Here is a 22,524-nt window from a genome sequence, read left to right on the forward strand (position 1 = left end):
GATTATACAACCCACTCATGTGCCATATCACAAGATGACATACAATTCATGCAATCGCTGAATGAAAGAATACACTTTAATACAGATGGGCACCTGGAAATGCCCCTCCCTTTTATGACACACCTACAACTGCTAGAAAATAAGGGGCTGGCTCGGTGCGGCTGTAGCGCCTGAAAGGAAAAATTGAGAAAAATCCCAAAGGATGGTAATGCAGAGATAGCTGAACACCAATCCAAGGCAGGAAATATGTGGTATATTCCTCATCAATGGGTCTATCACCCAAGAAAGGCAGAACAATTCAGGGTTGTGTTCAACTGCTCTGCCAAGTATGATGGGACGGCTCTGAATGATCACTTACTAGCTTGACCTGATCTCACAAATGGGCTGACAGTAGTACACTGTGGATTCTGCAAACACACAATCTCAGTCATCTGTGATGTAGAATAGATGTTCCACAGGTTCCATGAAAGCCAGGAGGACAGAGATTGCTTACGATGGTGGGAAAATGGTGATACAAATTCAAATCCAAACATGTATATTACATGATTGTCCATGTTTTCTCTCCTAGCTGCGCAAATTATGTATTGAAGTATCTTGCAAACCATAATGAAGATTATCACGAAACAGCCAACTTCATCAGAAAGAATTTCTATATTGATGATACTTCATTAGTGTAGAATCTGTGGACACAGCCATCAAACCAGTGAGAGAAGCACAAAATGCATGTGCAAGGGGGAGATTGCACCTCCACAAGTTAATCTCCAGCGGAGTTCAGGATGTGGACCTCAGTTATGATGAACTCCCAGTCCAGCTCATGTTGGGAGTAAAGTGGAGTGTGAACAGTGACACCTTCTCCTTTAAAGTCGTCCTGGATGAGAAACGAGCAACACAAAACCTTACCTTATCAAGGCTCGAGTTAATAGCTGCAGTGGTCTCCTTGTCAGTCAGTAGTATGCTAAGGGAGGAGCTGGAGCTCAAAATTGACCAAGCGTATTTTGGACAGATTCAGAGTTAGTCTTAGGCTAACAATGAAGCCTGAAGGTTTCATGTTTTCATGGCAAATTGAGACCAAAGTATCAGAGAAGCTATGGACCAGCAGTGGCACTATATCAACACTGATCAAAATCTAGCAGCTCACGCTTCCAAATGCCTCAAGGTGTAGGTCTAAACAATGCTAGGTATAGATTAGTTCAAATTGGCTTACTGGAACCAAGTTTCTATGGGAAAGTAAGATTGTCACACCAAAGTCAACTTGAGAGCTTCTAGTGGGCTATCCTGAAGTCAAAACGACACAAGTACTACTAACAAATGTAGTAAAAGTGGACAATTTTTTGGAAAGACTTAATTGGTTCTCAAAATGGCATACAGCATTGAATGTTGTTGCTCGGATCAAGTGTGCCGGTTAAGCCCTCAAAAGTGAAGCCAAAACGTCTCGATCGCCCCCCGGTGACTGGTCCTAGTATAGATCATAAACCCCACCTCCCCATGTTATTCAACAGGACGTGAGACCAATTAATCAATTAAATTACACTTCACATATCTTTTTTCCAAAGATAGAACCTACAGTAAATGACAGAAACTATCACGTTGATGTAATTTCAAGTGTTTGTTTTCAAAATAAGTTTGTTTTTAGTTAGTTATTTGATGCTATAAAAATGGTGCTGTGACCAACTGACTTTTTTTTCGGGATCTTCGGAGGAGATTTAAAATGTAATATCTAAATTTCTATAATTATTTCACACCGTCAAAAGTGCAGGGGCGTGTACTTGCGATTGATTCAGCAAGAGTGAGGGTGGGGCCTTGATTTCACGGCTTTACTTCCTGCTCACTACTGTACAGGTCTGGTCCCGAAATCGCAACTGCGCAGACTCAAGTCCCAAGATGTCAGCGCCATATCGGGACACTGGCGGCTTCAGTTCTCACCAATGGAAAAGAGCAAAGGGGCATCGTCCATATTTTTTTTTTACAGTCTATGGCTCGGATCTGTTACGTTTCCTCCCCATCTAGAGGTCGGGAAGAAAACTAACAATTTATAAGGAACTTAAAGATAGGAGAAAAAAAAAATGTGTTTGGAGGTCTTCACTCCTGTCCCAGCCAACAATAACCACAACAGGTTACAAAAACAGTTTACTAGTTTATTGTCCTCTATTAAATACAAAACAAAAGGGAAGCATAAAGTCTTCAAGAGGGGACCAGGCCAAAATAACAAACAAAATGAGTCTAGCTGAAAGGGAGGCACAAACTACTTACCCTTACAGACAAAGAAATAGAAAATAACAAATCTTGCCTCACTCCCTACCTAGCCATAAACAAGAGAAAACAGGTTTAACAAAGAAAATGGCGCCCACCTCTCTACCGCTTCCGTAGATACCAACAGGTGGAAAAGATCGCACACCCAACAAAGGAACTTCTAGTACAATGTTTAAATTGGGGTAAGTTTAACATAAAGAACAACTTGTAGTTTCCAATTAACAACAGCATTAAAACACAAAGGCTATCAACACTGGGGCAGGAGGAAAGAGTCTCTCCTAGCAGCCTTTCCACCTCAGCTTTATTCCCATGTTCTTCTGGTAGTGCACCAATCAGAGCTGCTCAGCACTCAATCTTAATTACTCACAGCTGATGTAAATTAACCTGGTTGGGATGACAGGGAACACAAGGGAGACAACAGAAACAATGTATAGTCAATATACATACAACTTCTACATCCACAGATGTAACAAAAAAATAAAAGAAAGATACGCCCTGGGACGTAACAGATCCAGCAACTAGCAAAAGGAGCCAAAACAGCAAAACCCATACATTTCGAATACAGAAGAAAGGCCAGTATTGTGCTTGTAAAATTGGTTCAAAGAGGAAATGTGAATACTGAGTCATGGCAAACTACCGCATAGCCATCAATTGTTCCAACTTGACCAAGTATTGCAAGATGGTGTTCTCAGGGTAGGAGGGTGATTAAAGAAATATTCCTTACCTCTTGATTTGAAGCACCCAGAAATCCTACCAAGAGATGGTGTGGTATACTTCTGATCTTAGATTATTGCCATGACAAAATTCAGCACCAAAGCAAAGGACAAACTCTTAATGAACTGAGAGCAAATGGTTACTGGTTTGTTGGTGGCAGCAAAGTTGTAGTGAACCATATTAAAAAATGTTTTTTGAGCAGGAGAGCTTGCAGGTAAACATAAACGCAAAAGATGGCTAATCTACCTTCTAACCAGTGGCGGACTGGCCATTGGGAGCACCAGGACTTTTTCCCGGTGGCCTGGCCACAAAACGGACCGCTGCGTTATAAAGAACGCATAACGCCCCCCGCACTCAACAACCTATGGCCCAGTATCGTGTAAAATCCCGGCCCGATTTCTCTTCCCAATCCTCTTCTACTACTAAATGTGTTGATTCCGCGACACCATTATCATACAGTGGGATGGATTGTTTTGGACCATTTCACTCTAAGCGAGGTTGTAAAGAGCATAAGAAATGTGGACTTATATTAAACTGTCTCTACTCGAGGGCAATTCACATTAAAATGTTGGAAGATCTAACAACTGATGCCCTCATAAATATTTTGCAGTGTTTTATAGATATCCATGGAGCTCTAAGAGAGATCAGATCAAGGGAAAATGAAAAACAAACTGACTAACGCTTTAAAAGAAGTGGACAAAGACAGATTGCCTGTTTATCTAGCCCCAAAACAATGTGACTTCACTATGAACATACCTGATGCAAGTCACGTGGGAGGTGTTTGGAACGGCAGATCAGGACAATTAGGAGTGTCCTAAGCTGGGACCTATTACACAGCACAGGTAGATTAGATGATGCTTCTTTGAGAACATTCTTCTATGAAGCCATGTCAATCATAAATAGCCACCTACTTACCACCAACAGCATCAATGATACCAAAGGCCTAGAGCCACCTACCCCAAACCATTTACTTACCATGAAATCCTCTGTCCCACTGCCTCCACCAGGAAAATTGTGGCAGAAGATCTGTATGCAAGGAAAAGGTGGCGCAGAGTGCAGCATCTGACAGAGTATTTCTGGAGTAGATGGAGGAAGGAATATATAGCAAACATCACTCTCAGACAATGGTGGCACTCTTCAAAATTAAATGTGTGGATTGGAAATATTGTCATTGTCAAAGAGGAAGAGATTCCCCACAATGAATGCCAGCTTGGAAGAGTGCTTGCTATTTGTTAAGATAAAGATGGACTGGTGCGAAAAGCCACAGTACAAATAGGAAAGAGAAAGCTAGGGAAAGAGGGTCATCGACTCATTGAGCCATCCATTCTTGAATGCCCAATTCATACATTAGTTGTACTTGTAGAAAACAACTAAAATGTGATCCCATGGAACTAATCTTTATACACCTATCTGTGGGGAGTTTCAAGTATCAGTCTTTTTTCTCCCCTTTTCTCCCCAATTTGGAATGCCCAATTCACAATGCGCTCTAAATCATCATGGTGGCGTAGTGACTCATTCCGAGTGGTGGAGGACGAATCTCAGTTGCCTCCGTGCCTTAGACCATCAATACGTGTACCTTATCACTTGGCTCGTTGAGCGTGTGACCGCGAAGACATTATGCATGTGGAGGCCCACGCTATTCTCCGCAGCATCCACGTACAACTCACCATGTGCCTCACCGAGAGCGATAACCACACATTATAGTGACCATGAGGAGGTTATCCCATGTGACTCTACCCTCCCTTGCAACCGGGCCAATTTGGTTGATTAGGATACCTGGCTGAACTCACGACTCCAGGAGTGGTAGTCAGCGTTTATACTCACTGTTCTATCCAGGCCCCCCTAAAGTATCAGTCTTGAACTAAGAGGTTTTATTTTATGGATAGAGAAAACAGACAACAATTTGGTTCTGTAATTATGTTCAGAAAATTACTGGATTTATTGAAATATTTGCTCATCCTCCAAAATACCCACATTCTGCATGTGGTCCAAGAGGTGCACACAGTAATTGTCCTTCATTTATTTTATATTGTGTATAATGTTTGTTAATGTGACTTTACATGGACAACGTGATATGTTTTCAGGGATTTTATTGGATTTTGTCACATTTTTGATGTGCTAACGTGTTTGGGCCAGTTTATCAATGGACTCTAGCTTGAGAGACTTGAGAATGACTGAGAGATGTATATTTTGTCTTTATTTACTAGTTTTCGCGGTGTCTGCTGAAGAAGAGAGAGATAAAATTAGTTCTCAAATACATCAGTATGAGGCGTGACCATTATTTCATTGGACCAGTGGGGTTATAACCTTGTCTAAACCTAATCGATCAGTAGAGTGTGTAAACATGATAGAAAGCTGTTGTGTGTGACAGAAGCACGTAATTGTCGTGTACTAGATGGAAACAATGTCCAGCAACGTCACTGGCTGTAGTGAAAGTCATAGGAATTCATATGCGTGCAATCGTATGAAATCATTCAAATTAGCCAAATTAAGAAAAGTTGCATGAATCCTTACATTAAGATATATACTTTATAAATCTCTGATGAAGCATTCATGATCTGGGAGTGAATAACCTTTAATAATCATATATGTTTGGATGATCACTTGCGATGCTTTTCAATATGAAACAGGAAATCTGATAATTCAGTCTTGCTCGAACTATTATTATCTTTAATATAATACTAGATATTAATCGATGGGGAAACTGTGAGCTTCATATATTAAAAGGAGTGGAAAACAGAAACCTTTATACACAAACCAAACACATCCATTAATAACCGTTTGTGCACCAACAGATCAAACCACATTCATTTATCTCACTGACCCAAAAACAGCTCAAACCACAGCAGGTTTCACTGTGAACTGTCACATACATTCAACGGAAACACATTCATGCTTCATTCTGCAGGACAAAAACACACGCTGCTCTTCTGTGGGTCTCAATTAAAAATGAGACAAACACAATAATACTGTATGTAATAATAATATTTATGGTGTAATTTATTAACATTTCAACAGGTTTTGCAGCTTTTGAATGAAGTTTTACAAGAGAATCTGAATTTCATTTATGTTTTCCAAATTTATTGTACAGAAATGTAGCTTTAAAATATCTAATGCACCATTGTAATTATACACATATATATGTTCTGTACATGAAACTAAATAAATACATTTTTAATAGTTTCAAACAAGAAAATGTAATTATGAAATAGACAGGACAAGTTATCGACTGTTTATTCTTCTTTTAGAATATCTGTTGAATTACTTCATGACATTTCTGGATATGATGTCATAAACTAGTACAACAACAGAAGCCACGCCCACCAGAGCAGAGAGGACCAATCGGATCACAGCTTCAGTGAAAGCACAACAGTGAACACAATCTGAGGAAACAACAGAACAAACAGATGATAGCTGGACTGAGCCGGTTTATGAACTAATATTGAAATAGTTTCGACTAGTTTCACTTCAATCAGAACTCACAACAGTGAATCAAAGAAATTAATTTGCATTTTCAGAGACTGTAAACAATCAATAAACTCACCACCTGAACACGGCTGACAGACTTCAGTAATGTTGAGATGTTTAGTCTGGTTTCTGATGGGATTGTTGATCACACAGCTGTAAGAATCATCGACACACTCCAGATGTAGAGAGAGACTTCTGTTGAGACCAGACACACTGATGGAGGACAATAAACTGTTTCCTTTGTACCAGGAGAGAGTCACCTGTGTCACATTCACCACTGAACACACCAACACACATTTAGAGCTTGAAGAACATTGAGAAGAGTCTCTGATGATCACAGGAACCGGCAGATGAGCTGGAAAGATAATTCAGAGTCAATAAAATAAACATCAAACATCAGTTTCATCATAATCAGTCGCAGTTTATTGTGATCTGTGAGTCTCAGAAGACAAGAGTGTCAGACCTTCAGTCTTCTCATTACATTGCATGATTTATATTGTTTTTGATATTTATAATAGTATGATGATGATGTGAGAATGAAATATGAAGAGGACACTGATGTTATTCTGCACTCACCATAAACAGTCACATTGAATATCTTGACTGGCGTTGTATTTATGAGGAACTCTACTTTATAAAGTCCAGTGTGTGCGGTTGTGATGTTTGTGATGGTGAGATCTCCAGTCTGATCGTTCAGCTGCAGTCTGAATCTCAACTGTTCGTCCATTATTGAGGTTATATTTGCTTCTCTGTTGATTTCTGCTATAACAGTATCTGGATACTGAGCTCCAAACATCCAGTGTAAAACATCATCATCTCTCAGTATTTCAGTATCATCAGTGTGTAAAGTGACAGAATCTCCCTCCATCACTGACACTGACTTCACTTTATCTGGATCAACACCAAACACACCTGCAGACACAAACAAACATCTTTATAATCTTTACAAGTGTAAATGCTTTATTAAACATGAATCTGATGCAATCCTCTCTAATGATCAAGATCTATATTTTACAGACTGATTTGAGGTTCTGTTGGGAAACAAAATTAAACGAGTAAAAGATTAAATTAAATAAAAATGAACACTTTTATGTGGGAATAATCGCCAATATAAATCCTGCGAGTTTTCTCTGAACTGAATGAATAAACATCATGACTTACCATCGAAATGCAGCAAAACTAACACGAGAATCATCTTCTTCATTTCTACACGTCGGAAAGAGTGAAATTAGACAGCATGTGACGTGAACGCGCGCTCGCTCTTCACTTACAGGATTTCACAGTTGTGCGTGAACGCGCATTAGCGTGTGTCCGCGTTCTTGTGACTGAGGCCCGTGATTATATCATCACTCACAGGAAACATGGATTATATTTATATATGAATTTATGTTACTCAACATGAGTTTTACTCACTGTTAGTTGGTTTAGACTTCTATCTAAATCACTTTGCAGAACTTATCTCAACAATATTTAAACATTATCAGACATTGTGTCCAGTGTGACATGCAGTGTAAGAGATGAAGTGTCTCAAGTGTCTTCTTGGTTCACTTGTAGAGATATTTAATAATCTTCCAGTCATCAGTGCTGAGCTGTAGTTACCTTCTAGAATCATAGATAACATGACTTTAAATCACATTCATTCTTTAAAAGGACCCACATGTTACCCTGCAGCTATATAATGTCTCAAAGTGGACTGTGATCACTTTATATCCATTATAAATCTCTGATGGAGCGTTCATGATCTGGGAGTGAATAACCTTTAATAATCATATATGTTTGGATGATCACTTGTGATGCTTTTCAATATGAAACAGGAAATCAGATAATTCAGTCTTGCTCGAACTATTATTATCTTTAATATACTAGATATTAATCGATGGGAATAAAGTTAAAGTTTATAAAGTAACAATGTGAGCTTTATATATTAACAGGAGTGGAAAACAGAAACCTTTATACACAAACCAAACACATCCATTAATAACCGTTTGTGCACCAACAGATCAAACCACATTCATTTATCTCGCTGACCCAAAATCAGCTCAAACCACAGCAGGTTTCACTGTGAACTGTCACATACATTCAACGGAAACACATTCATGCTTCATTCTGCAGGACAAAAACACACGCTGCTCTTCTGTGTGTCTAAATTAAAAATGAGACAAACACAATAATAATACTGTATTTATATATCGAGAATCTAACCACCAACCCTGCGATTGACAGCCGACACGCTCTACCAACTGAGCCACAGCCGCACTGTTCCGGTGTTCAACAAGTGGTTGGCTGGACAAATAGTGGATCTGAAGCACGAAAACAAATACTGAACATTGTAAGCAAAGAAACTAGACTCTAGGATGGTTTTTAGCATTAGCACCACTCTAGTAGACTGAACAATCTGGAAATGAATGGCTGAGAACTCCAGGTTTCAGTAGAGCGACTGGTGATGAGATGATGAAGTGCAGGTGATCTGCCACACCACTGGAACAGACCAACTCACAGACAAACAGGGGGAGACACAGACAGATAGAAAACACAGATGGTTGAAGCCAACATCCTGACATGTAGAGAAGTTTGACCGCAGAAACAACCTCACCCATTCATAATACTTTCAAATACTTTATTTCTATATTATTAATTGAATGTTCGATATTATTTTCAGTGTCTTTATTTGCACAGATGTTTTGTACCTTCTGTCACTTCTAAAGTGTTCAATGGCACATTTAGGCATATTTTGTGTTCTCTCTTCTCATTTCACACTGACTTTGTGTTCATCTTTTTGAGTTCCAGTAGAGGCAGAACACTTCCTGATGTTTTACAATGTCTATTTCAGCAGAAGCATCTCGAGTACCAACACATATAATATTCTTACTGTGTGTTTAGAGATATTCAAGTTTGCATTGTGTATTCATTGACTGACAGTCTTTAAATGTAAAATACATAAATTACAAAAGAAATGCAGGAAACCGATGGAGTGCGTACTCCAGGTAGGGAAGGAGGTATTGCCCCAAGTGAAGGAGTTCAAGTACCTCGGGGTCTTGTTCACGAGTGAGGGGACAATGGAGCGGGAGGTTGGCCGGAGAATCGGGGCAGCGGGGGCGGTATTGCACTCGCTCTATCGCACCGTTGTCACGAAAAGAGAGCTGAGCCGAAAGGCAAAGCTCTCGATCTACCGGTCAATTTTTGTTCTTACCCTCACCTATGGTCATGAAGGCTGGGTCATGACCGAAAGAACTAGGTCGCGAGTACAAGCGGCCGAAATGGGCTTCCTCAGAAGGGTGGCGGGCTTCTCCCTTAGAGATAGGGTGAGGAGCTCAGTCATCCGTGAGGAGCTCGGAGTAGAGCCGCTGCTCCTTTGCGTTGAAAGGAGTCAGTTGAGGTGGTTTGGGCATCTGGTAAGGATGCCCCCTGGACGCCTCCCTAGGGAGGTGTTTCAGGCACGTCCAGCTGGGAGGAGGCCTCGGGGAATACCCAGGACTAGGTGGAGAGATTACATCTCCACACTGGCCTGGGAACGCCTCGGGGTCCCCCAGTCAGAGTTGGTTAATGTGGCTCGGGATAGGGAAGTTTGGGGCCCCCTGCTGGAGCAGCTGCCCCCGCGACCCGACTTCGGATAAGCGGTTGAAGATGGATGGATGGATGGACAAAAGAAATGATCTTTTAGGCCTTCTATCTGTGCTTGTCTCTTCTCTTTCTCTCTAGATATGACATTTCTTATTGAATGTCTTAATAGTTTCTCCACACAGACACATTTAAGATGTGTATTTTACAGAATCAGTTTTGTTGTTATAGATTACTTTTCAGTCACAGATCCGGCGATGAATCCCGCAGAAGTCAGAACTGTGTTGGTGGCCTCTAGTGGTGAACTGAGGAAACGGCAGATGTCCATGTGATATTTACATGTTCGCTGATGTTTTTAATGAACCATTTTGTTTCTCTCAGATCTGAAGTTGTCTTTTAAAGCCATCAGAAGACTGAGATACGCCGATTTTATTTGGTCCAAAATGCTGAAGTCCAACAGAAGTGTCCATTAACATTCAGTAATGATGAGTTTTGAGATTCTTCCCTCATTCCTACAGAATCGCTGTGATCTGATTGGCCGTCTCTGCTCTAATGGCTGCTATTGCTGACATCAGACCACTAGGGGGAGACAATGTTCAACAATAATAATTATCACATACGATTTGGGCACAAGAGAAACAAACAGTATTTATTTATTTCTCTCTTTTACTTTGAATATGAATATATATATTGGATTGTAAAACACAACATTGAAATAATACTCTAGCTGTCAGACAGTCTGTGCAAGTATTCAGTCAGTTTTGAATTGCTGGTATTAATCCAACACAAAACAAAATGTTTAAAAGAGAAGGTACTTGTTATTGTGCTTCAAGACAGATCTCTTAGTCCAAACTGTGATATATTTCATTATTAAAGCTCAGTTATTATCTGTTTGTTCTGTTGTTTCCTCAGATCTTGTTCACTGTTGTGGTTACGCTGTGATCCGATTGGTCATCTCTACTCTGGTGGGCGTGGCTGCTGTGGCTGTACTGGTTTATGGCATCAGATCCAGTTGAGAAGTGACATCACTGGATTAATATGCTAAAACAAATAACAAACATTCCCTAACATGTTCCTCTCTTTCTTAATGAATTTCCCCATTTAAACAATCTAAAGAAAGTTATAAAATGTATTTATTCAGACTCGTGTTCAAACTGAGTTAGTGAGTCAATGAGAAACCTGCTGTGGTTTATTGAGCTCTGTTTGGGTCAGTGAGTAAATGAAGTGGTTTGATCTGTTGGGTGAACAAACAGCTTCAATCCTCAAAGTGTGTCTATTAATGGATGTATGTGGTTAGTTTGCATGTGTAGTTTCTGTGTAAAGGGTTTATTATGCACCGTACATGCTCACAGTCTGTCTTTTAATTTAACATGTTACCTTGCGCCCCCACTGCGGTGAAAAATGGGGGTAAATTACATAAAAATAAAAGGTTTATTACCCATGAGTCCCTCTGACTACACACATAATCAAGTATCTTTAGAAAGCTAACACTTGAGACTTTAAAATCAAATATTTGAAATGACTCAATCTGTTACTAACACAAAGAGGTGCAAACACAAATGAAAAAAGGAATAAAAATCATATTTCAGACTTATTATGAAATAAATACACAATGCTGTGGGAGACACAACACAACAGGCTAAAGCCCTATGTCTTAGCAAGCTATGTTTCAAATTTGAAAGTGACGCTAGCTTTCTGTAAGTGCTTGTCTGTGTGCATTTCTGAACTGCCAGCGTTGTCAAGGCGACAGAGCGCGCGCGTTTGAATCTTCCAATGAGAAATGTTCTTACATGAAATGACACGATGATTTATGCTAACTATCAATACCCACATATTGCCGTATTCGTAATTTCATTGGTTACATTTGCTCATAAATTTAAACTTTCTAGAGTGATATTGGTAGATATTTATTTGCCTATGCATGAACTGACGTCATCAGAAATGGCTGCTCTCATGCGCTATTTTCTAAATCTATGAAGCCAGTTTTATTCAGAAAACATCAGGGGTGCGATACTATCCAGATACTCTACTAAACGCATTTATACGGTTTGTTGTATCGAAGGGCAAGTTAGACGCGCATAGTTTGTCGAATAAAAAGGATGACGTCATGTGTTTCCGGATTTCATGATGTAAACAATGGAAGTTCTAAGGATTCTTCTACAAATTCGCGTTTTTTGGGAAAATATTTACTATGGATGTCCTGTAATGCACTATTGCAGTCAACAGACAGACGTCATCGTTGCTGGAACATAATCTACACTGCTATAACAAATAAAAGATATGGACTTTGTTTAATGTGTGTTTTCATGTATTTGATGTCTTTTATTTCTGTAGCGATGTTCTGGTGCTGACAATGACGAAGATTTGAAGATGAAGAACCCAAGTGCAGTTTTACAACGTGGTTCCAATAAACCTGATATTAAACGTGAACTAAACATAAACAATGAACATAAACTTGACTATCCTTGACTGTAAACTAGACTAGGCTTGGCTTGACTGGACTAGAACAAATAAAAAAAGTTACTCTCATATTCAATACTTCCCTAGTGAAAAAAGTATACTTTATTGTATTTGAAATATATTAGTTTATATTGTATATTGCAAATATACTAACACAAATTCTACTATCTTTAAATATATCTAAAGTATATTAGCATCATGCTTTTACCAATTTTCACAATACAACTTTTAACACACTTTAAAATAATTGTACTTTAGTATATTATCTAAAAATACATTTTAGAAAAAATATAATTGAAGTGAAAATTCTGGTTATTTTTAAAGTGTATTTATTAGCAATTTACTTAAACATATATTTTAGGTGAGTAGCCATCAGGTGCAAGTGTAACAATGAGCATTTCAGCAAGAATAAAATAACAATGTGTAGTTTGTGTGTGGCCGATTTTCCTTTTTTTTTTCTTTCTTTCAGCGTTCTTTTAATTTAAAAGCATGGTTGGTGTTAACTGTTTAAATTATAGCTGTTTGTCCTGCTATTTTTTGGTACCTATATTTTAGTAGTAGTAGTAGTTCGGAACTATTCATTGCGGTTCTCGTGTTCCGCCCGGAACTAATTAAGAAAACACCTGTTGAGCGAAGCGCCAAAAAAGACGACAGAAAATAAATCGGCGACAGCTACACAAAGTAAACATGTAAGCAGACAAACCTAGAAGAAAGAAGACGAGGAGTAAAATGAAAGGAGATTTAGCCCCTCATAAGAGACTGGCAGCCTATGAGGTATGTTTTAATTTAAGTTTATTTGGTAAATTAATGGTACATTTGATTAATATCACTGTGGTGATTTATTTTGACATGTTGAAGTGCAATAATTTTATACACTGTGTGTATGGAACCTTTAGTGCATAAATGTTTTGTAATTTTATATGCTATGTTTCTGTATGTTGTTTCTAATTGAATTATTGCTTTAAAGGCAAGTTAAAAGTTATTGTGAAACGTTTATGCTGCCTGATACTGTGATATACCGTGTTTCTGACTGTTGTATAGGCATGTGGGGCTTCAAATGTAGACAAAGGACATTCACACATGCTTTTATTTATTTTATTCCTTGTTATTTTTTCCTTTATCCCAGTTCTCATGGGTTAATTTGATGGATTAAACACAGTCTTTTAACCATGATCTCATGCCTCATGTCTGTCATTGGAGGGAGCTACAGTTAAACCATGTGAGATTTAAATAAACACTGTCTGTTATTAATGTTATATGTTATTTATTGTAATGGCCTTGAAAACAAGTGCATTCAGCATTGGGTGAAAAAGTCCCCCAAGAAAATCAGCCTTTAGTATGCAGGTAACACATTTAAAATACTGTCTTCTGTAACATGATGTAATGTTTAAAGTATATTGTACAAAGTATAGCTCAGTAATAACAGTTTGTTATTGAAGACAAAGTGTGCAATTTGTACTATTTGGAATAAGCCAAAGGTGTTACTGAGCATATACTTTTTTACTCCAATATAATACACTTATGGTATAGGCTATTGCTTTATGTTTCAAAGACACTCGCAATTCATTTGTAATGTACTTGTAACACAAAGTACACTTTAATATCACTAATCAAGCATGTAATTACCCTACGCAGGCATATACTTAAAGTATACTAAGTGTACTTGAAGTTGTTCCAATTTAGCACACTTCAAGTTAACTATTCATTAACACACTTGAAGCATATTGATAATTAGTCTGGCTTCAAGTATACTTGGCATATTTGTTTTTTCACCAGGGAATTGACAAGAGACAATGGCAAACACGAGGGCTTAAATACACAGACATTGGGTTAAACTATAACAAGAAAACCAATAAAAAGACCGAACTATAAACAAGACTAATAAACTAAAAGCAATGACAAACTAGAACTGATAACAACATAATGAAACAACAAACCAATGTAAACAAAACACATGAAATCACATGACAAGGGAACCACATGACATGAAACAGGAACTAGACTTTTAAAAATAAAAGACATGAAATACATGAACACACATTAAACATTACAGACTTCCTGTTTGTTTGTTTTTTGGGTTGTCTATTGTGTACTCTTTATAAGAAATACAAAATAAGAAATCATCTTCTGACAGTCATTTAGATTGATCAATACTCTCATTGGAAGGAATCTGCAGCCTTAGATATTTTAAATGGTGTATTGGTTGAACAGATTACATTTACATTTACGTTTTTGCATTTGGCAGATGCTTTTATCCAAAGTGACTTACAGTGCACTTATTACAGGGACAATCCCCCCGGAGCAACCTGCCCGTGTGTGACCTTTGCATGGCAACAGGAGAATACAGCATTTGCTGATAAGTGGTGAATAAATTCAAACTGATATTTGATATTTGTCAAACAGCACACCAGTGATTGAACCAAACAACTGCTGCTACAATAAAAAATGACATTATCAGCAAGATGTTCCTCAGATGTGGACATGATAAAAATGGACTGCTAAAAAACATCATGTGTGCCCCATATTGCCCTCAGATTATTAGATTGAGGACGCTTTTCCATTTAGATGTGTAATATGCATCAGACAGTCAGTGAATGAACTGTGTGTGTGATCTGTGACGTGCGTCTGAGACTGACATTAATACACGAAATTAATTTGCCTGTTTTTACTTACTAAATTGGACGTACTGCGGGAGAACATGGTTCCAGTATTACTTTTGCTGTGTTTCTGCTTGTGGCATTTGGATGGTAAGTAATTGATTGTTTTTTACACATGCAAAACGTATTTTCTTCCTAGAGTAAATAGTTTTCCTAAAAATGTATGTTCTTCATATCCTATGTCAGAAGAGGATATGTTGGATAATATAAATTTACTAAACTGTGTATTGCACATAATTATTTCTCAATGGGGCAGTTTTAACTGTTTATGAGATGTATAGCCAGAGGGAAAAAAAACTGTTCCTGTGCCTGACGGTTCTGGTGCTCAGTGCTCAGTAGTGTCTGCCAGAAGGCAACCGATTTTTCCAGTCTTTTTCCTCACTCTGGAAGTGTATAGTTCTTGCAGGGAGGGCAGGGGGCAACCAATAATCCTCTCAGCAGTCCGAACTGTCCTCTGTAGTCTTCTAATATCTGAATTCATAGCTGCACCAAACCAGACAGTTATTGAAGTGCAGAGGACAGACTCAATGACTGCTGAGTAGAACCGGATCAGCAGCACTGGTGGCAGGTTGAACTTCCTCAGCTAGTGAAGGAAGTACAACCTCTGCAGGGGCCTTTTTCACAATGGAGTCAATGTGGGTCTCCCACTTCAGGTCCTGTGAGATGGTAGTGCCCAGGAACCTGAATGACTCCACTGATGCCAAAGTGTTCAGAATGGTGAGGGAGGTAAGTGTCGGGGTGTTCCTCCTAAAGTCCAAATTCATCTCCACCGTTTTGAGCATGTTCAGCTCCAGGTTATTATGATTGCACCAGTGAGCCAGCCATTCAACCTCCTTTCTGTATGCAGACTCATTGTCATCTCGGATGAGGCCGATGACAGCGGTGTCATCTGCAAAATTCAGGAGCTTGACAGAGGGGTCCTTGGCGATGCAGTCATTGGTGTAGAGGGACAAGAGTATTGGGGAGAGCACACATCCCTGGGGGGCACCAGTGCTGATTGTACAGGTGCTGGAAGTGAATTCCCCCAGTCTCACTAACTGCTGCCAAAAAGATGGTAATCACTGAGAGATAGACATGAGAACAGGGCGCTGCTGTATTCAAACTGAAGTCCACAAAAAGGATGCTTGCATATGTCCGGTCTGTCCAGATGTTGCAGGATCTGATGCAATCCCATGTTGACTGCATCATCCACAGACCTGTTTGCCCGATTAGCAAATTGACGGGGATCTAGAAAGGGTCCAGTGATGTCCTTCAGGTGGGCCAACACCAGTCTCTCAAATGACTTCATGACCACAGTTTATTATTGTTGTGTTTGTCTCTTTTTTGATTTAGACCCACAGAAGAGCAGCGTGTGTTTTTGTCCTGCAGAATGAAGCATGAATGTGTTTCCGTTGAATGTATGTGACAGTTCACAGTGAAACCTGCTGTGGTTTGAGCTCTTTTTGGGTCAGTGAGATAAATGAATGTGGTTTGATCTTTTGGGTGCACGAACAGATGTGTGTGGTTTGTGTATAAAGGTTTCTGTTTTCCACTCCTGTTAATATATGAAGCTCACAGTCTAATTGTCACTTTATACAAAAAACATCTTTACTGATACATCCATTAACAGTGATGATTGATATTAATATTATTCCCTAATTAACAATAGTAATGGTTTTGGTTAAAGTGCAGCAGGTCACGCATGCGCTCCTTGACAGTTTCTGGAGATATTAGTCTGTTTGATATGTGTTAAAATATTTCAATTTGTAAATTTAGGGGCGGTTTTCTGTTAGTGGTAATATAATAACGAGGCACTGTCAAACAACGTGGATACACGTTTGTGCACGTTCACGCTGCTGTCAATGAAGATCAAGTGTGTTCACCGTCACGTCCCGTTTCAGAGTCGTTTCAGACTGTAGAAGAAAATGTTTCTCGTCTTAGTTTTGTTGGGCTTCTATTTGTGGCATTTAGATGGTAAGTCATGATTTATTAAAGTCGTTCAGTTCTCGCAGTACGCATGATATTTATTGGCTACTATTCCAACATAAAATATTATATTTTTATATGAACCATAATTACGCTACTTTAATCTTTTACTCGTTTATTTGTGTTTCCCCAACAACCCTCAAATCAATCTGCGATATTACAGTGGTATTTAGGTAGGATGGGATCATGTTTAATAAAGCATTTACACTTCTAAAGATAATAAAGATGTTTGTTTGTGTCTGCAGGTGTGTTTGGTGTTGATCCAGATAAAGTGAAGTCAGTGTCAGTGATGGAGGGAGATTCTGTCACTTTACACACTGATGATACTGAAATACTGAGAGATGATGATGTTTTACAGTGGATGTTTGGAGCTCAGAATCCAGATACTGTTATAGCAGAAATCAACAGAGAAGCAAATATAACCTCAATAATGGACGAACAGTTGAGATTCAGACTGCAGCTGAACGATCAGACTGGAGATCTCACCATCACAAACATCACAACCGCACACACTGGACTTTATAAAGTACAGATCAGCAGAAACACAATATCATTTAATATATTCAATGTGACTGTTTATGGTGAGTACAGAATAACATCAGTGTCCTCTTCATATTTCATTCTCACATCATCATCATCATACTATTATAAATATCAAAAACAATATAAATCATGCAATGTAATGAGAAGACTGAAGGTCTGACACTCTTGTCTTCTGAGACTCACAGATCACAATAAACTGCGACTGATTATGATGAAACTGATGTTTGATGTTTATTTTATTGACTCTGAATTATCTTTCCAGCTCGTCTGCCGGTTCCTGTGATCATCAGAGACTCTTCTCAATGTTCTTCAAGCTCTAAATGTGTGTTGGTGTGTTCAGTGGTGAATGTGACACAGGTGACTCTCTCCTGGTACAAAGGAAACAGTTTATTGTCCTCCATCAGTGTGTCTGATCTCAACAGAAGTCTCTCTCTACATCTGGAGTGTGTCGATGATTCTTACAGCTGTGTGATCAACAATCCCATCAGAAACCAGACTAAACATCTCAACATTACTGAAGTCTGTCAGCCGTGTTCAGGTGGTGAGTTTATTGATTGTTTACAGTCTCTGAAAATGCAAATTAATTTCTTTGATTCACTGTTGTGAGTTCTGATTGAAGTTAAACTAGTCGAAACTATTTCAATATTAGATCATAAACCGGCTCAGTCCAGCTATCATCTGTTTGTTCTGTTATTTCCTCAGATTGGGTTCACTGTTGTGCTTTTACTGAAGCTGTGATCCGATTGGTCCTTTCTGCTCTGGTGGGCGTGGCTTCTGTTGCTGTACTAGTTTATGACATCACATCCAGAAGAGAAGTGACATCACCATCATGAAGTGAAATGAAGTAATTCAACAGATATTCTAAAACAAGAATAAACAGTCGATAAATTGTCCTGTCTATTTCATAATGACATTTTCTTGTTTCAAACTATTATAAATGTATTTATATAGTTTCATGTACGGAACATATATATGTGTATAATTACAATGGTGCATTAGATATTTTAAAGCTACATTTCTGTACAATAAATTTGGAAAACATAAATTAAATTCAGATGCTCTTGTAAAACTTCATTCAAAAGATGCAAAACCTGTTGAAATGTTAATAAATTACATAATAAATAAATAAATACAGTATTATTGTGTTTGTCTCATTTTTAATTTAGACCCACAGAAGAGCAGCGTGTGTTTTTGTCCTGCAGAATGAAGCATGAATGTGTTTCCGTTGAATGTATGTGACAGTTCACAGTGAAACCTGCTGTGGTTTGAGCTGTTTTTGGGTCAGTGAGATAAATGAATGTGGTTTGTTCTGTTGGTGCACAAACGGTTATTAATGGATGTGTTTGGTTTGTGTATAAAGGTTTCTGTTTTCCACTCCTGTTAATATATGAAGCTCACAGTTTCCCCATTGATTAATATCTAGTATTATATTAAAGATAATAATAGTTCGAGCAAGACTGAATTATCAGATTTCCTGTTTCATATTGAAAAGCATCACAAGTGATCATCCAAACATATATGATTATTAAAGGTTATTCACTCCCAGATCATGAACGCTCCAGCAGAGATTTATAATGGATATAAAGTGATCACAGTCCACTTGGAGACATTATATAGCTGCAGGGTAACATGTGGGTCCTTTTAAAGAATGAATGTGATTTAAAGTCATGTTATCTATGATTCTAGAAGGTAACTACAGCTCAGCACTGATGACTGGAAGATTATTAAATATCTCAACAAGTGAACCAAGAAGACACTTGAGACACTTCATCTCTTACACTGCATGTCACACTGGACACAATGTCTGATAATGTTTAAATATTGTTCAGATAAGTTCTGCAAAGTGATTTAGATAGAAGTCTAAACCAACTAACAGTGAGTAAAACTCATGATGAGTAACATCAATTCATATATAAATATAATGCACTTTTTCTGTGATGATGATATAATCACGGGCCTCAGTCACAATAACGCGGACACGCGCTTATGCGCGTTCACGCACAACTGAAATCCCGTCAGTGAAGAGCGAGCGCGCGTTCACGTCACATGCTGTCTAATTTCACTCTTTCCGACGTGTAGAAATGAAGAAGATGTTTCTCGTGTTAGTTTTGCTGCATTTCGATGGTAAGTCATGATGTTTATTCATTCAGTTCAGAGAAAACTCGCAGGATTTATATTGGCGATTATTCCACATAAAAGTGTTCATTTGTTTTTTATTTAATTTAATATTTTAGTTTAATTTAGTTTCCCAACAGAACCTCAAATCAGTCTGTAAAATATAGATCTTGATCATTAGAGAGGATTGCATCAGATTCATGTTTAATAAAGCATTTACACTTGTAAAGATTATAAAGATGTTTGTTTGTGTCTGCAGGTGTGTTTGGTGTTGATCCAGATAAAGTTAAGTCAGTGTCAGTGATGGAGGGAGATTCTGTCACTTTACACACTGATGATACTGAAATACTGAGAGATGATGTTTTACAGTGGATGTTTGGAGCTCAGAATCCAGATACTGTTATAGCACAAATCAACAGAGAAGCAAATATAACCTCAATAATGGACGAACAGTTGAGATTCAGACTGCAGCTGAACGATCAGACTGGAGATCTCACCATCACAAACATCACAACCGCACACACTGGACTTTATAAAGTACAGATCATCACAAACACAATATCATTTAATATATTCAATGTGACTGTTTATGGTGAGTACAGAATAACATCAGTGTCCTCTTCATATTTCATTCTCACATCATCATCATACTATTATAAATATCAAAAACAATATAAATCATGCAATGTAATGAGAAGACTGAAGGTCTGACACCAGGGATGTGCACAGACATTTTGGGGGGCTCAAGTGGAAAAAAGATTCCTTCTCATAATTATTTATTAAAATTATATATTTTTTTTTTAACAAAACATTAAATATATTCACACAACTCTGACTTCCTTACCAATGAATTTGAATTCCCTCACACTCACACAATTGTTTCATACAGATTTCTACAGAATAATCAGTTCATACAGAGATCGCGGTCTTCTTTAGTATTCAATAGTTTATCACAAGAGAATAAATGACTGCACCAAGGAGAGGGAAATAGTTTCACTAATAATTTGTTTATTTAAGGCAATAAATCATTTGAATTCTTTTTGTATTATTGGAATACATAACACTTCAAATCTTCACACTAAACCAAAAAAGCTGGTGCTGCTATTTTGTTAATTTTACAGGAAAAACACTGCAAAAATAATAAAAATGGCAGTGCCTTGTCAAATGTATGCAAATGAGCACATTTAAATTAGTTAACGCCTAATTTGCATATCAATATGTGGATTGTGATTACGTTATTAGACAAAATTATACAATATTCACCTGTAGGAGGGATTGCATTGGAAGACGCGGAGAGAGGGAGGGCATTGGAACTCAACATAGTCTCATCTCCCGACCTGATATTTAGATTTTTTATTCAGTTAATTTATTTGTTTGACAGGGAAGCTATGCGCAAACAGGAATATATACCCCAGAAGGGCTGGTGCTAATGCCCCCTTTGATGTCTATGTGTGCACGTGCCTGTCTGACACTCTTGTCTTCTGAGACTCACAGATCACAATAAGCTGCGACTGATTATGATGAAACTGATGTTTGATGTTTATTTTATTGACTCTGAATTATCTTTCCAGCTCGTCTGCCGGTTCCTGTGATCATCAGAGACTCTTCTCAATGTTCTTCAAGCTCTAAATGTGTGTTGGTGTGTTCAGTGGTGAATGTGACACAGGTGACTCTCTCCTGGTACAAAGGAAACAGTTTATTGTCCTCCATCAGTGTGTCTGATCTCAACAGAAGTCTCTCTCTACATCTGGAGTGTGTCGATGATTCTTACAGCTGTGTGATCAACAATCCCATCAGAAACCAGACTAAACATCTCAACATTACTGAAGTCTGTCAGCCGTGTTCTTCAGGTACAACAGCAGTAATGGACCATGATTGGATGGGTCAAGTTTCTGATCACCTTGATGTCAGTGATGTGTAAACATTAAGTTTCATATGTTGATATATTAATCTGTCTGTTGCCGTTAGAAAGTTAGTTTTGAATTCTGAAATTAATAGTGATTTCATAGTCCATGATACTTTTGTTTCTCTAAAAGCTGGTAAATCCAGTTACAGTGGTGTCTGTTTCTGTTTCATTCCAGAACTCTCTGTATCTCTGATAGTGCTGATTTCAACTGCTGCTGGAACTCTGTTGAGTGTGGCGGCAGTTTTGATGTTCTGCATCTTCAGGAAACATAGAAAAACACATCAAGAGGGTAAGTGTTGCCTTGTTTACACTGAATATATTACATTTAAGAGCTTGTATCTGATCTGATCCTTAAAATTAATTTTTATTGAACCTAATGTAGTCAGGTTGATCCAATTTTTTATTTAAATAAAATGTCCTGGTTACTTTCGTAACCTCCATTCCCTAATGGAGGGAACAAGACCAATGGGAATTGGCGAGTGGAATTTGCATGCCACTCCCCCGCACATACGGGTATAAAAGGAGCTGGCTTGCAACCACTCATTCAGGTTTTTCACTGAGGATTCGAGACAAGGTCCCGGCCATTTCTGGGGGTAGTTCAGTGTTGTGGCAGGAGGGACACAACGTCTTGTTCCATCTCAGGGGCGCTTCGAAGCCTTCCTCGGGTTCTTAGCTACCGGTCGTGAGACGGGTGGCATCTGCTTCCTGTGGGTGACTCCACGCCGGGGCGGGCTGTGGCGGAGCCGGTGTTATCACCGTGTTATCACTGGCTCCGCCACAGTGGTGTGGTGTGGAGTGGTGGTGGTGTAGTGGTCTAAGCACATAACTGGTAATTTGGTAATCAGAAGGACGCTGATTCGAGGCCCACAACCACCACCATTGTGTCCT

The 22,524-nt window shown here is 38.5% G+C and overlaps 2 protein-coding genes and 1 long non-coding RNA gene across 3 annotated transcripts in view; 2 read left to right on the forward strand and 1 right to left on the reverse strand.

Moving 5' to 3' along the window:
- The window catches only part of LOC127639461 (SLAM family member 9-like), a 235,745-nt gene extending 216,995 nt beyond the window's left edge, over positions 1-18,750 (forward strand). Inside the window, exons 3-5 of the mRNA XM_052121513.1 lie at positions 17,318-17,653; positions 17,878-18,156; positions 18,318-18,750. Of these exons, the coding sequence (XP_051977473.1) occupies positions 17,318-17,653; positions 17,878-18,156; positions 18,318-18,448 (746 nt within the window). The 3' untranslated portion in view covers positions 18,449-18,750. The remainder of the gene's footprint in view (positions 1-17,317; positions 17,654-17,877; positions 18,157-18,317) is intronic.
- Positions 6,287-7,154, reverse strand: LOC127640022 (uncharacterized). Its single transcript, XR_007970050.1, has 3 exons — positions 7,009-7,154; positions 6,509-6,787; positions 6,287-6,347 (listed from the first exon to the last, which is right to left on the reverse strand). It is a non-coding gene; the product is annotated as an uncharacterized LOC127640022 (long non-coding RNA).
- A 935-nt stretch (positions 18,751-19,685) lies between the features above and the next one.
- Positions 19,686-21,651, forward strand: LOC127639462 (hepatocyte cell adhesion molecule-like). Its single transcript, XM_052121514.1, has 3 exons — positions 19,686-19,739; positions 19,990-20,322; positions 21,302-21,651. Exons 1-3 carry the CDS (start codon positions 19,697-19,699, stop codon positions 21,649-21,651), a joined length of 726 nt encoding a protein of 241 aa, XP_051977474.1. The 5' UTR covers positions 19,686-19,696.
- The last annotated feature ends 873 nt before the right edge of the window (positions 21,652-22,524 follow it).

This window comes from Xyrauchen texanus, chromosome 48 (assembly GCF_025860055.1).
Source record: "Xyrauchen texanus isolate HMW12.3.18 chromosome 48, RBS_HiC_50CHRs, whole genome shotgun sequence".
NCBI classification, from domain to species: domain Eukaryota; kingdom Metazoa; phylum Chordata; class Actinopteri; order Cypriniformes; family Catostomidae; genus Xyrauchen; species Xyrauchen texanus.

Bases quoted from the DNA above. Each gene is read 5' to 3' on its own strand.
- LOC127639462 (XM_052121514.1), top strand. From the start codon at position 19,697: ATGAAGAAGATGTTTCTCGTGTTAGTTTTGCTGCATTTCGATG. The intron at 19,740-19,989 runs GTAAGTCATGAT...TTGTGTCTGCAG, and splicing joins AGTTTTGCTGCATTTCGATG to GTGTGTTTGGTGTTGATCCA. The intron at 20,323-21,301 runs GTGAGTACAGAA...TTATCTTTCCAG, and splicing joins ATTCAATGTGACTGTTTATG to CTCGTCTGCCGGTTCCTGTG.